This window comes from Sus scrofa, chromosome 4, assembly GCF_000003025.6.
Source record: "Sus scrofa isolate TJ Tabasco breed Duroc chromosome 4, Sscrofa11.1, whole genome shotgun sequence".
Classification (NCBI taxonomy): domain Eukaryota; kingdom Metazoa; phylum Chordata; class Mammalia; order Artiodactyla; family Suidae; genus Sus; species Sus scrofa.
Window position 1 is genome coordinate 39,608,590 of NC_010446.5, and position 15,014 is coordinate 39,623,603.

Sequence of the window (15,014 nt, forward strand, 5' to 3'; positions counted from 1 at the left end):
GGAGAAATTTTTATGGTCTGGTAAAGTATTTATAGGCACTTGTAAAAATTTACTTTAGACTTTAGGGGACTGTCGTCTTAGAGAGACTCCCCAAGTTTAACTGCTGCCCTCTAAGGGCCAATCTTACAGGCCAAGTTCAGAGTCTGTGAATACTTCCCTTCTGAAATGAAACCAAACCCACGCAGAGTTATGTGCTTAGTGTGGGAAGGAATGTGATGCCTCCATTCTCGGAACTTTCCCAGGACCCCCTGTCCTCAAACCTTAAAATCAACCTAAAAGAGTTCCTTTTCCCTGTGTAGACACTAACAATTTTTAAGAACACTGTTTCCTGTCCTATTCTAACTTATTTATATTTAATGTGCACATTTAATGCTTGTTAAAACACACCATCATGGCCCATCTTTGGATGTATAAGCATGCACTTAAGAATTCCACTAAAAAAAGAAACTAACATTTTATAATAGGAGAAGGGAACATACAAATCCAAGAATATTCATTTGGACTAACTGTGCAGAAATCAAGAAGAGTAAATGGCATAGTCAAAGCTATTTGAAATATAAGACTCTTTCGTTCAACAACTACTCTGGTGGCGGCGGGGGGTGGAGATTTAGGCTGATGAAGACAGTCATGCTCTTTGAAACTTACACTCTAGAAGAGAAAGCGAGTAAGAAATTCCCACATTATTCTTATCGTCATTGCCATTACCATCTATCATTGTGGTATACACTTTGAATTTGTCTAAATAAAACTGATTTTTTAGAAATTAAGTTATCATTGTTCTGGATGGAAATTGAGGTTACACCAGAGAGAGACTTGAAGCAGGTTCAAGGGTAGAACTGGGAGGTAGGGCAGAAAGGTAAAAAATTGGAGGAGAGCAATGAGGCAGTAGTAAAAGCCAGGACAGCATCACCAGTGTGATTTCAGAGATGGTCAACAAGATGGGGGACCAAGGCAACCAAGATTTAGGGGTGCTCCACGCTGTACCTGACACTGGGCTGAGATGTTTCCAGACACTCTATCATATGATTTCAGAAACATGACATTATTTAATTCTGCAAAGCAAGTAATAGTGCCTTCCTCTTTTACAAATAATGAAACTGAAAGATACAGAAATTGTGACTTGCCTAAGAGTACACCACTGGTAAGTGGCTGAGCTAGGACTCTAATTCAGGGCTGTGTCTCATGCCCAATCCAAGCTCTTAACCACATCTGGCTACTGTCCTCCCAAGCGATGAGCTTCATGGAAAGATCTGACCAGTCCTGTGCAACCTCTGCCTTCTTCCCTCTTTTTTAAGGTAAAACTGTCCCATTAGAGAATATTCGCTAACAAAGCTACTGTATTTGTCCCGTTACTCAGGAGTCCACATTAGCACCTTCAAATTCCATCTAAATCTGTCCAATTTGAAGAGACAGAGCAGCAAGAACATGGCCCATAGACAGTTGGAGAAATGTGTTTGGTCAGTAGGGGTGAGAATCAGGACCAATGCGAAGAAAGACATTTCCTAGGCTGATGGAAATAAGCAGTCAAGCCCTAGGACTTCAGGAGCTGAACAACACTTGATATCCAGATTTATGGCAACAGAAATGGCAAAAGTCTTGGGTCCAAGAATCATCACCAACTTAAAATAACCAGGAGGAGACAGAGAAAGAGAATACCTTATCTTGCTCATGGGTTGCTGAAGACTCACTTGCATTTGGGGGACCTGAGCTCCAGAAATATTCAAATGACATCTAAAAAACCATAAGCCTAGCACCCAGTCAGACACATTGAAAAAATGTATCTCCTGCACATAAAAATCAGAAGGCTTCTCAAATACAGAAAATACGACTGTCAAGGTTATTGTGAAAAATAAGCTCTAAGTGTAAATATATTTATTTTTGTTGTCAACACTAAGTCCTATTGGAAAACAAAAACTCACAAGCACAGTATAAGGGCTCTAAGTATTCAGAAAAAAAGTGTTGTTTTTTTTTAAGCATCAAAGTTTCACTGTTTCTACAGAGGGAGATTATAGCAGAAGGAGAGTCACAGTTGCATTCAGGGAGATCTGGAGGGAGGGCAGAAAGCTGATCGAGGAGGGGACTGGTGGAGAGTGACTCCATCCTAGTGAAAAGTATTTACAGCTCCACTGCTGCTGTGTTAGAGACAGCTGGTCAGCTGTGCAGGGGGTGAGGCTGGCGGAGAGAGGAGAGCAGGATTTACCGGGTATTAACCACAGTGCCAGACACCGTGCTAAGTTCTTGCCAGACATTATCTCACTTAATTTTCACAGCAGTGCTATGGTACCTGGGAGTATTATAATCCCTGAGGCTGATAGCCTCAAGTTACAGCTAAGAAACAAAGGCTCAAAGAACGTAACTGCCTTGCACTGGGTCGCAGAGCTGCTAAGTGCTAGAGGCTGGATATGAACCCATTGTCTGTGCCTTGTCAACTGGACCACCCCGATCAAGACTCTCTCTTATTTTGAGACTGTTTTCTGACATATGAAAGACAGAAATAATTCAGGACAAATACTAAAGGCAAAGATGGGTCACTGGGGCCTGAACTTCAAGGTCATGAGGAAATAACTGAGCTGCTCTCTGGTGTGTGTTTCACTGAGTCGGCCACGCACGGAGTCAGCAGTGTTAAGTCACAGGTATCATTGCCCTGGAGGACCAGGCCTGTTTTCACATCTTCCTAGTGACTTCTACGAGGTCCCCACCTTCTAACCTCTCCTCAAGTTTCCAGGGCAACCTTCCTCAGAATAACAGGTTTGAGATACACAGAAAGTGTGGGGAAGGAAAGAGGCTGGACAAAGGCAGACACAAAGCATAACAGCAAGTCAAAGAGCACCAGCCCATTGCTTGCAGGAATCACTGAAATGGCACAAATCATATTGTCAGCTGCAGGCTCTGAGCCACTACTGTGCCTATTCTCTCCCTATGCACTACACACGGTGCTCTGAGAAAAGTGCTCAACATTCATTATAACTTAGCAGGGCTTGGTTTAATGCATGGATGAGCAAATGCATGGACAAAAGAACAAGAGAAAGAAGAAAACTAATCAAGAATTAAGAAAATCCAGAAAGCAAAATGACTAGGACACAGTGATATAGAGATGACATAGACATTCTCAAGTCCCATTGCAAGAGACAAAAAACAGATGGTAACCTGTGTTTCTTTCTAAAGAATACACAGAATAAAGAACATCCTTTTTCCCCCCCAGGAGTTAAAAAATTCCTTAAATAAAAACTGATGACTATAAATAGCACTGTCACAAACCCAAGATGCTCTTGGGTTACTCCGAACCTCCCAGCCCCTCCTGCCAACACCAAACCACACTCAGTCCTAAGATCCTGCATCCATCCTCTATGACAAGGAAGAATCAGATGTGACATGGAGGAGATGAGGTGGAAAGTGTCTGGACCAAGCAGAGAGAATGCTGGAATTTGTCAGAGACTCCAAGAATCCATAGATGCAGGTGTCCACCTGGCCTGGTTCTCTGAGGCCTCAGAAGGTGCATCGTGGTTGCTAAGGACCAGAACAGAGTCTGTGCAGATGGAGGGCAAGTGCTCAGGGGCTAATCTTTGGGGCCCAAGCAGCAGGCCATGTGAGGTTGCCAGGGCACGGGGGCTAGGAGGCTTCTGGCTGGACAGTAAAGAGATGTTGTGCACAGGGTTGGATGGGGTCCAAAGCCAGGGCTGCTGCTCAGACCTGAGAGCCAACCAGGTCAGCAAAGTGACATAGTGAATCCATTACAAGGATGTAACGTACAGCCCAGAGCATAGAGTCAATATTTCATAATAACTTTGTATGGACCGTATTCGAGAAATCTATCATATTACCATGCTGCCCACCTGAAACAGAAACCAGACAGACTTCTGCAGTGTCATGCTGACCCTGATGTGGACAGAAGAACACTAACCAGAGAATAGAGACGTTTGCTAATGAGGTTATGTAAGGAAAGCTAGCATTTCCTGAGTGCCTACTATTCTGTGCTAAGGCAGTCTGCTAAGCACTTCAGGTGCTTTAGTTCCTTTCACTGTTCTCCACTGATCCTCACAGTAACATAAGGCTGCAGGTATTATTAGTTTCCTATTTTACAGATCAGGAAACTGAGGTTTAGGGAAGTGCATGAAGCAACTCGCTCATGGTCACATATATAACAATAGCAGAAGCAGAACTTGAATCCAGGCCCAGAGCCCACAGTTTAAGCCTGCTTGTGGGCCCCTCAGCGAGCCCACGGGGCCGGGGGGGCTGACTCACGTGGGGATTAAGGAAGCAGCACAGGCATCTGATGAAGATGATGACATGATATCATCAGACAAACACTGATAAGACCCCAAGAAGAATAATATGCTCTCAGCCAGTCACGAAACTGAAAAGTGAGGAAGCCAGTCCAGGAGAAGAGCCACGCTCTTGGCACTAGGACCATGCTGGCAGCAACTTGCAGGTACATTTGTACACATTTGTACAGGCTGACTGTCTAGAATGTCCAAGCATAAATCAACACAGTATTACAGAGTTGACCGGGCTATCGATCTCAGCTTCCCAGTTCTTCTTGGCCTGACTCACTATCATGTTGCTTAAAGCTATTTCTGGGTACTGGGGAATCCATGGCACAAAGCATCAAATTGTTCTGGGCAACTAACTTTGTCTTTAGAGTCTTCAGATGACAACTGGCAATAAAGAGGTTTTAAAAAAATATCCACATGCCAGGTCATCTCCTGAAGGCCTGGACCCCACAAGGACCTAAGGAGGGAGGATGGTTCATTACCCACCACCCAGCCACCCAGGCGTTCAAGGGCACTGTGTGATAACCATGCTGATTTATTCCATTTTTCAGCCTTGAACCTGGGGTACTTTGAGTCAGCTGCCTAATCTAAGCCAGAGTCTTACTGTTCCAGCATTTAACTCACAGCACCAAAGCAAATCTCTCTGTACCAAACAGACCACGGGCATTAGATGGTAAATAAACAAGACTCATTCCAGTGTTGCGCAGCCCACGTCTTTATACTATTAAAACTTGCTTCATCCCCCTGAGGTTCCCGAAGAAGAAAGACAGCCTGTTCTTTATTACAAGCAATAACAATTTCTCTTCCCATCTAGAAAACGCATGTCATTGCCCAGAATGAAGGTTCCCTCAAGAATTAGATCACCTTAGACTGAAAAGCATAACTGTGTTCTGGCTGCCTGAGAAATCTCAATCCACTTTGAAAACAGATACGCATTTGTCATTTTCGACATGGTTCTCTGCTTGGGCTTTTGAGCAAGTAAAGGATTTTTTTCTAAGCACAGCGAGGACTCCGATTTTGGTATGCTAATCATTATCTTCCATTACCAGGCTACAGACACTGTCAGTTTTGAAAACAGCCTCTCTATGGAAAATAAAATATGAGTCAGGAGGCAAGCAAGTTCTCGGTGGCATCCATGTGTCATTTTATTCTCGGCACCACCTGTGGCATTTCTGCAAGGGCGGGGGGGGGGACCCGCTTTCATCAGCTGCCAGTGGGAAGACACTAGCTCTGAAAAAATTTTTTGGCTGAAAAAATACTACACAGTTTTGGTCAAAACAGTCAGATGCCCAAAATTAAGCCACACAGAAAACTGTTGTGTAAAAGTCCAAATGAAGTAGAAAATTCTGTCTCTCCTTATCCGAGTCCCATCATTCCAGAACCAGCTGTTACAGACATCTGTATACTTGGGGTGCATCTGGTGTTCTACCAAAGAAACTCTTCAAACAAACTTTGTTGGCAGGGGAGGAAGAATCAGGATGGGGAGCAGGAATGTGCTTTTTAATGACCAAGGCTGAATACACTTTCCTCTGGTTTTCTTTTATGTTTCTTCATAAAGCATTTTTCATGCTTTCCTGCTACTTTGCAGTGGCGCTTTTTTTTTTTTTTCTAATAGACTTAGGTTGCCAAATGAAGAAAGCATCTCTGCCCCCATGTTCTCTTTTTAGTTGAAAGACAAGTTTCAACTATTCCACGCAGGGGAATGAGCCAGCAACCTGCCACTGAAGTCAGGTAACAAAAGGCTCCCTTCAGAGCCTGTCAGTTTCCAGGCCTGGCTGCTCTGCCAGCAGATAAGTCCGTTGCCTGCACACCTGGGTCTTCCTGGGCTGCCAGCATCGCACATCAGGGATCCAGCCACCATATTTACATTTTAATAAGTATTTTGTTCTTATTACTTTTTCTTGTTTGTTCCCAGGGGTTCTAAGAAAGGGAGAGAAATAATCGTAACCAACTCATATGGGGTAGAAGCAACTACATTTGGCTGAGCTGCAATTTGGTCTAAGGAATCAGAGCTGGGATTCTGCAAGCAGGACAAATATTTAAAAGGCGACAACTGTACTTTGCCTCAGTTTCATTGTCCTTGCGGTTCTTGGTACACAGAATCATTCCTGCCATCCTATTAACTGACCCTAACAGGTGTCGTAGAGTAACAGATCCCCCTGCAAGAGGGTCTGCTGGATTCAAGCTCCTGACACCTTTTTTGGGATCAGTTTGGGGAAACCTAAGGAACAGCAGGACTTGTGTACAGGAGGGTTCAGAAAAAGCAACTCCGCTTTTAGATGCTTTTACTCCTATTCAGTGTTACTTCTAGCCCTGTGCAAGCAGGAACCGTTTTCTTGGTTTCAAAACTGCTTCTTCACTTTTATTAAAATTCTGAGAGCCTCTTCCTGACAGCTTCAAATAACCCCTCAAAATCCCACAGGTACAAGGATTTCAGACCAGCTGACAGACTCTGTTAGAGCATCGTGGGGCTTATTTAGACTTTGCTTCCCTCACCATACATTTTTGGGGAAAGTATTCAGGATTCAAACTGCAGAGGGTACCTGGGATATTGGTGGTTACTGTCAGCACATTTTATGGAACATCTCAAGTAGGCATGGAGTTCCTGATGCGGCGCAGCAGAAACGAATCCAACTAGTATCCATTGGGATGCAGGTTTGATCCCTGGCCTCACTCAGTGGGCTAAGGATCTGGCGTTGCCCTGAGCTGTGGTGTAGTGTGTAGATTCGGCTTGGATCCTGCATTGCTGTGGCTGTGGTGTAGGCCGGCAGCTCTAGCTCTGATTCGACCCCTAGCCTGGGAACGTCCATATGCCACAGTGTGGCCCTACAAAGACAAAAGATAAATAAATAAATAAATAAATAAATAAATAAAATCCATCTTGAATAGCCAGCATATGGAAGTTCCCAGGCTAGGGGTTGAATCGGAGCTGCAGCTGCTGGCCCAGACCACAGCCTCAGCAACACAGAATTTGAGCCACGTCTGTGACCTACACCATAGCTCACGGCAACCCCGGATCCTTAACCTACCCGAGCAAGGCCAGGGATCAAACCTACGTCCTTATGGATACTAGTCGGGCTCGTTAACCACTGAGCCACGACAAGAACTCCTCAAAACGGATTTTAAATCAATCCATGTGAAATGATCATAGACTCAGTTTCTAGAAAAAAACTTCACAGGCCTTCCTATTCAAACCACGTTTGGAGAGGTCCTTCCCAGGCCACAGAAATTGTTTTGATTACGTATATATTTTGTGTGTGTGTGTGTGTCTTTTTGCCCTTTCTAGGGCCGCTCCCACGGCATATGGAGGTTCCCAGGCTAGGGGTCGAAGTGGAGCTGTAGCCACCAGCCTACACCAGAGCCACAGCAACGCGGGATCCGAGCCGCGTCTGCAACCTACATCACAGCTCATGGCAACGCAGGATCCTTAACCCACTGAGCAAGGCCAGGGATTGAACCCGCAACCTCATGGTTCTCAGTCGGATTCGTTAACCACTGTGTCATGATGGGAACTCCTTGATTACAAATTTTTTAAAATAAATTTCCACTTTCTCTTAAAATAGAATAAATCATATTAATCATGGAAATTTTGGAAAATATAGAAAAATTGTATAACTGGTTAACAACAGATAATCTTTGTTAACAATTTGGTATTTTCCTTCTATTCTTTTCACTATGCTTTTAAATTCCTTTAAGTTGATCCATTACACATGTACAATATTCATTTCACATTACAACCTAGATGTTTATCTGTGTTTTTTCACAGTCTCTCTAAGTTTCTATTTCCATTTCAAAATGTTTCATTACAAGGGTGAAGCACGAGCTAACTGTTCTTCAATTGTTATACTTTTCATTTATTTCCAACTTTTAATATTATACATAATATTGTAATGACTAGCTTTGAACATAAAGTTTTTTTAGATCTTTGAATTTTTTGAGCATAGATTATGAGAAGTGGAATTAGTCAAAGTAATTTTAGTTCTTGACATATATTGCCAAATTGCTTTCAAATAGCATCAAATTATACTCCTATAAACAGTGTATAAAAATGCCTTTTTGTTGTGCTTTTGCCAGTATTCTTGTTTTTTAATCACTAATTTAAAAAGCAAAAAATATTATTTCTTTGTTTTCAATTACATGTATTTGATTGCTCCTGAGATTTAACATTAAAAAAAAAATTTTGTGCAAATTTATATCTCTGTCCTTTGCTCATTTATTTATAGCAGTCCTGGGACTTCTTTCTTAATGATTTGTCTGAACGCTTTATGTATTACGGATATTATTGGTTATAATTTCATTGGAATTCTTTCATGTATTTTGAACTAGGTGGGGTGATTTCACTATCTGCCTGTCTTAATCCTCAGCCTTCCTACTAACATTTCAGAGGATGGCTTTGGATATTGCATAATAAAGATGAATCAGGAGAGCTAAGAAAAAGATGTCAGGACAGTTAAATCCAAAATGTAATTCCATCTTAAACATTATAAATCCAATATTGCTCAATATATCCCCAAATTCTTTACTAAGTCTGAGCAATAAAGATAGGTACATATATCCTAGATATAGCGATAATGACCATCAGCAAAATGTAACAGTATCTAGCACAGTGATAAGTTTTAAGTAGATGCTCCATGAATGTCCTAATAATGAGAATGATTTTCTCCCCACTCGCTTTGGAATAGTGAGGAATAGCGCAATTTTAAAAGCCCCTTCCAAGCAGAGGTTGTCAATATGCACTCAGGTTTATCTCAGGTCCTTAGCAAATCCTTTAGTCATCAAATTCACTTGGCAAAGCATGCAAATAGTCATCTGCCGACTGAGTTAGGTAGCACCAGGCCATCAGGGAAATGGAATAGAGGTTACCCAACAGTGGGAATCTAGTGATGGGGTCTCCAAGTGTAGCAAAGCTGGTTAGAGCTGAAGAAGGGGCCAAGCTTCTCAGGCTTCAAGAGGAGTATGCAGATCTGTATAAGTATATACAGTGTGAAGAGACTTAGGAAGTAAAGTTGCAGGATTGCAGACCAATTGTATTTATCTAAAACCAAAACTTCAGGCTTATAACAGCTAAACCGTACGAAGTACTCTGAGGTGGTTCAGAGGACTTTAATTTTCTCTGTTGATCCTCCCCAAAATTCAGCATATATGGTTATATTAATTTTATTGATGCAATAGCTAAGACAAGAGCATTTCATTGTGGTGTCCATAATCATACAGCTTTTAACTTGCAGAGTAGGGAATTGAAGTCAGACCGATAAACTACAAGACTAGTCAACTCTGTGGCACATCAATCATTCCTAGTCTTGCTGGTGTTCTATGGCTACCTCTCCTGCAGCCTCAATAGAAAACTCAACTTGTCTTCTCACCCAGACCTTAAAAAACTCAGAAGTAGCACCAGCATCCACTTTCAAGAGGATGCCAAGAAAGTAGAGAGGAAATGCCCCTCTGTTAGAATCTATTGGGAAGCTTGGGAAGCCTTTCAAATTCTGGCAACAGAAACTTTTTGGAGCTCTACAAAAGGCAAGTAAGGGAATTCCCGTCGTGGCACAGCGGAAACGAATCTGACTAGGAACCATGAGGATGCAGGTTTGATTCCTGGCCTTGCTCAGTGGGTTAAGGATCCAGCGTTGCCATGAGCTGTTGTGTAGGTCACAGACATGGCTCAGATCTGGCCAGCTGTAGCTCTAGCCTGGGAACCTCCATAAGCTGTAGCTCTGATTTGACCCCTAGCCTGGGAACCTCCATATGCTGTGGGTGTTACCCTAAAAAAAAAAAAAAAAAAAAAAGCAAAAGGCAAGTAAATTCTATTCTTCAGGAGCCTAAAGGGTTTTTTTGTTCCCCAGAAACACATCATAATGACAACTACACTGTTTGATAGAGTACTTATGACTACGTAGCCCGAATGTTCTTGCCCAAATGTGGATCTGAAAAGTGAAACATGTATAAAACAAGCAATCACTTGTCTGGGGATCAGAATAACATCAACATCAATGTTCTGAAATACAACCTCACGGAAGAGAGGCTGTTGAAAAAGACTGCCAGTAGCTTTCCTAAAGGCTTCTCTTTTTCATAAAAGGATCTAGGCCTTGCAATTGATTTTGTTAAAATCTAGGATGTGCCACTGACTATAACTAACCAAAGCTACATGACCTTGGACAAGTGATTCAGCTTTTCTAATTAAGCCTCATGATCCTCATCTGAAAAATGAGGATGATACAGTATTATTAGCCTCATGCAGATATCGTGACGATTACATGAGAAAATACTTATAAAAGTGTCTTGTAAATAGTAAACATTCTATAAATATAAGCTATTGTTACTCTAGTATGATTATATGCTGCTTTCAAGCCAATCCTTTCTTCCATAGAGTATTCTTACTTATTTATTGAAAGTTTCTAAATATAGTTTTGGGATTGTCACATAAATAGCAAAGAACAGGGGCAAAATAAAATGGGCTGAAGGACAGTAAAATGACTTTATGAAAGCAAGCAAACAACTAAATAAATATAGAAGAAAAAACTTTATCACAGAAAATGGAAGAAGAAACCTCAAGTAATCAAGGAAAGCTTCAGCGTTGTTCCACATCTTCCCAAGCAAAGTAAACATTTTGCTCTCGATGTTCTTTAGCTTCACTATAATGTAAACATATGAAGTTTTTAAAATATAATATTACTTGGCATTCTTTGAATTCGTGAATGTGACTATTCATGTCTTACCTTAACTGAGAAAATATTCAGTAATTTTCTCTCCTACTGGGAGTCATCACTCATGTATAATAGAATTTGCTACATTTCAAAATCTTCGTTACTTTTAGTTCTCTTTTCTCTATTTTATGAAATTTGGTAATTCTCTAACTTATGTGTTCCAATTCATAAAGTCTCTCTTTGACAGCGTTCTATTTATTTCTTCTGTTGAGACTTAAAAAGAAATCAAATGACTATATGATTTTATTTCCCATAATTATAACTAGTTCTGTTTTATGGGCGGACACTCTAACTTCATTACCATTTGGCTGCTATTTCATAAACTCTTGAGGGGATGTCATAGGCAGAAGAAAGGAGGTGATGGAGATGATGTGAGAAAGCTACCATATAATTTCCATTTATCTCAAGGTGGATTTTAAAATATTGAGGGGAAAGTGTTGAATCCTTTTAAGAAATACAATCGCTTAACACATACGAAAAATGTCTTGCTTTTCAAATTCAAAATGCTAACTATCCCCAGGTAGTATCCATTTGGTCCATTACTTAGCCAGAGTTTAAGACTTAACACTGCTCTCAATAACTGTAGGCTGAATAGGTGCATGAAGATGGACGAATATTACGTAATGATGAATCACACAAATGGAAAGGCTCAGTCAAGTGAAATGATCATTAATACCATAACTCTTCTCCCATTGTGGCGCAGTGGAAACGAATCCAACTAGGAACCATGAGGTTGTGGGTTCGATCCCTGGCCTTGCTCAGTGGGTTAAGGATTCGGCATTGCCTTGAGCTGTGGTGTAGGTCACAGATGTGGCTCAGATCTGGTGTTGCTGTGGCGGTGGTGTAGTCTGGCAGCTGTAGCTCCGACTGGACCCCTAGCCTGGGAACCTCCATATGCCACAGGTGCGGCTCTAAAAAGACAAAAGATAAAAATTAAATAAATACCATACCTCTTCAATTACAGAGCATATTTTTTATATTTACTGTTTTTGTAATTAGAACCGTCTTATGATCAGAGTATACATTCACTGAGAACAGCTTCTTTTCTCTGGGAAATTTCTTATAGCAAAGATTTATCTTTCAACTGATGATATTTGGAGTTAAGAAATAGAATATTGTAATATCATAATTATGAAAAGGTTTTATACACCTGCATGAAAGCAAATACAATGATGTCAACAACGTGGAAATTTCTAACTAAATGGGAACAACAGAGACCAATCCCCAACTGAAACAACTGGATAGGCTGTGTTATACTACAAAGTCAGCAAAAATAGGAGCTTGGTCGAAACTGGAGGAAAATTAAATTATATGTCTTGCACTCTTTGGAGGAAAAAAACCTTTTCTTAGATTCCCTAGGGTCTGTTCATATGAGCAACTTTGGCTCTTCTAGCTAACATGCGTTTTCTAAAAAAACCAGGGGAACCATGTTTATGAGTTTAAGAGGACTTTAATTGGTAGAGTAAAAACTAAAAGGGGATTTGTGAAAGCTCTTGATCAAAACTGAGGTGCCTCTGGGAGAAACCTTTCCCTTGAGGCTAAGAAAACATTTGAAGAGACTTTCCAAACAGAAGATCCCAGATAAAAGGCAGCAGTCCTGAATCATGACGCAGTCATAAATTCTGATTCTCTTATGCCCGAGCGAGACTGGAGGTGAGTGATGGGAAACCTGGGAGCTTTAAAAAACAAGGCCATTGGCTCCTCCCAGTAGAACATTTCCAGATGCTGAGTCTACTTACTTCACTAGCAGCAAACTAACTGTGTTCCCCTAGTCAATAAACCAACCAAGGCTCTGGGGGGAACATGTTAAAGTCTTTGAAAAGAATGATCACTCAGTAAACCTCATCCAATGTTATAACCTCACAATTTAATAAGTATTCTTTGTGAAGAGCTGGAAACACGAGCATAAAAAAATGGTCAAAGAGATAAACTGCAAATAAGCATAAGCAACAGACTGAAAAGAGGAACCAATTAAAGAACAAAGGAGTTAAATGTATGTTACTGAAAAATGAGAATTCTATTCATAAATATTCCAGGTGTGGATATATGTTTTGAACCCTAAGATATATATCCCCAAAGGTGCATAAGATCAAATTAAATTATCACTTAAATTCAGTAGGATAAGACAGATTTTATGCCTTATCTACAGGTATCACCCTATGAAAATAAAAGCTGAACCAGGGAACTTAAGTAGAGAATCATAGAATAATAAACACTTTGAGATGGAAAGATTTTTGAAGGACATGCAACTTACAACTTTTCCTGGTCCTCACATCCTTTATGCAACTCAGGGACCAAATGATCCTGCAGGCTCTGTTTTTAAAGAGCCTCCAGCCACCAGATGGCAGTTTCTTTTCCTTCATAGTCAAGTGCCCTGAAGAAAAGATTCAATGCTTCACTATCGCCATATCCTCTCTTCTCATTCTCGCCTCTATTCTTTGCGATCAGTGTTCTACTTTCCCTACTCCACTGAATTTATTTTTCCTAAATCACCAATAGCCCTCACTTTCTGGATCTATGGAACTCATTTCTGTTCTTCTTTTTCCTTTTGTTTTTTTGTCTGTTCAGGGCTGCACCCGAGGCATATGGAGGTTCCCAGGCTAGAGGTCAAATCAGAGCTGTAGTCACTGGCCTACACCACAGCCACAGCAATGCCAGATTGTCTGTGATCTACACCATGGCTCACGGCAATGCCAGATCCTCAACCCACTGAGCGAGGCCAAGGATTGAACCTGCAACCTCATGGTTCCTAGTTGGATTCATTTCCGCTGTACCGCAATGGGAACGCCTCGTTTCTGTTCTTATCTTCTTAATTTGTGTTTGGTATTAACACTGCCACCCATCCTGTTCTTCCTTCACACCTCTCACTGGTTCTCTTCTAGGTTTCTGGCTATATTCCTTCTTGTCCATTCCAAGGGCTTTTATCTTCTGACCTTCAAATCTGGCCTATCCCAGATAACCAGGTAATGGCCCTTTCTTTTCTCATTCTCAATACTCTATCTGATCTCCCACATTTCCTTGCTTCCAACCACCATTGAAGATCCTAAAGACCACGAATCTACATTTCAGCTCAGGACGCTGAGCCCCAGATTTAGATATTCAGCTGCCTCTTAGACACTGTCATTTGGATGCCCCACTGGTCCCTTAACTCAACATAGTCAAACTGAATGTATTTCTTCCCCCCACTTAAATTGGCTTTTCCTGTGATGTATTTGAAATTGGCTTGTAGTGATATATCCAAACTTTATGTACTATTTCCCTCTCATAAATCAGCTTCCTCTGCACTTAGCATTTTTTGAGAGCCTGAGTTTTTAAATTTATTTACCTATTTTTGTATTCCACATATGAGAGGTCATATGATATTTACCTTGCTCTGCCTGACTTACTGCAGGTAGCATAATATCCTCAAGGTCTATCCATGTTGTTACAAATGGTAAGATTTCATTCCATTTTATGGCTGACTAATATTCCACTGTGTGTTACATATATTATTTATTCATCCATCTATCAGGGGTGTCTTTATTCGTTCATCCATCAGTGAACATTTAGGGTTTTTTTTTCCCATATTGTGGCTATTGTAAATAATACTGGAATGAACCGAGGATGTATATGTTTTCAAGTTAGCATTTTCATTTTCTTTGAATTGCCAGATCAAATGAAAGTTCTCATTTTAATTTTTTTCAGAATCTCCATACCGCGGCATAGGCTGGTGACTACAGCTCCAATTCGACCCCTCGCTTTTCCACAGTGGCTCATACAAATTTACATTCCCACACATCCTCACCAACACTTGCTATTTCTAGTCTTTTTGATAATAGACATCCTAACAGGTGTGAAGTGATATCTATCTCATTGGGACTTTCTTTCTTTCTTTCTTTCTTTCTTTCTTTCTTTCTTTCTTTCTTTCTTTCTTTCTTTCTTTCTTTCTTTCTTTCTTTCCTTCCTTCCTTCCTTCCTTCCTTCCTTTCTTTCTTTCTTTCTTTCTTTCTTTCTTTCTTTCTTTCTTTCTTTCTTTCTTTCTTTCTTTCTTTCTCTTTCTTTC

The 15,014-nt window shown here is 40.9% G+C and overlaps 1 protein-coding gene across 1 annotated transcript in view; it reads right to left on the reverse strand.

Moving 5' to 3' along the window:
• CPQ (carboxypeptidase Q) overlaps window positions 1–15,014 on the reverse strand; it is a gene marked incomplete at its 5' end in the record, with an annotated part of 363,297 nt that overhangs the window by 115,927 nt on the left and 232,356 nt on the right. The window contains 1 exon segment of the mRNA NM_001243691.1: window positions 13,227–13,346. Coding sequence (NP_001230620.1) covers window positions 13,227–13,346 — 120 coding nt within the window.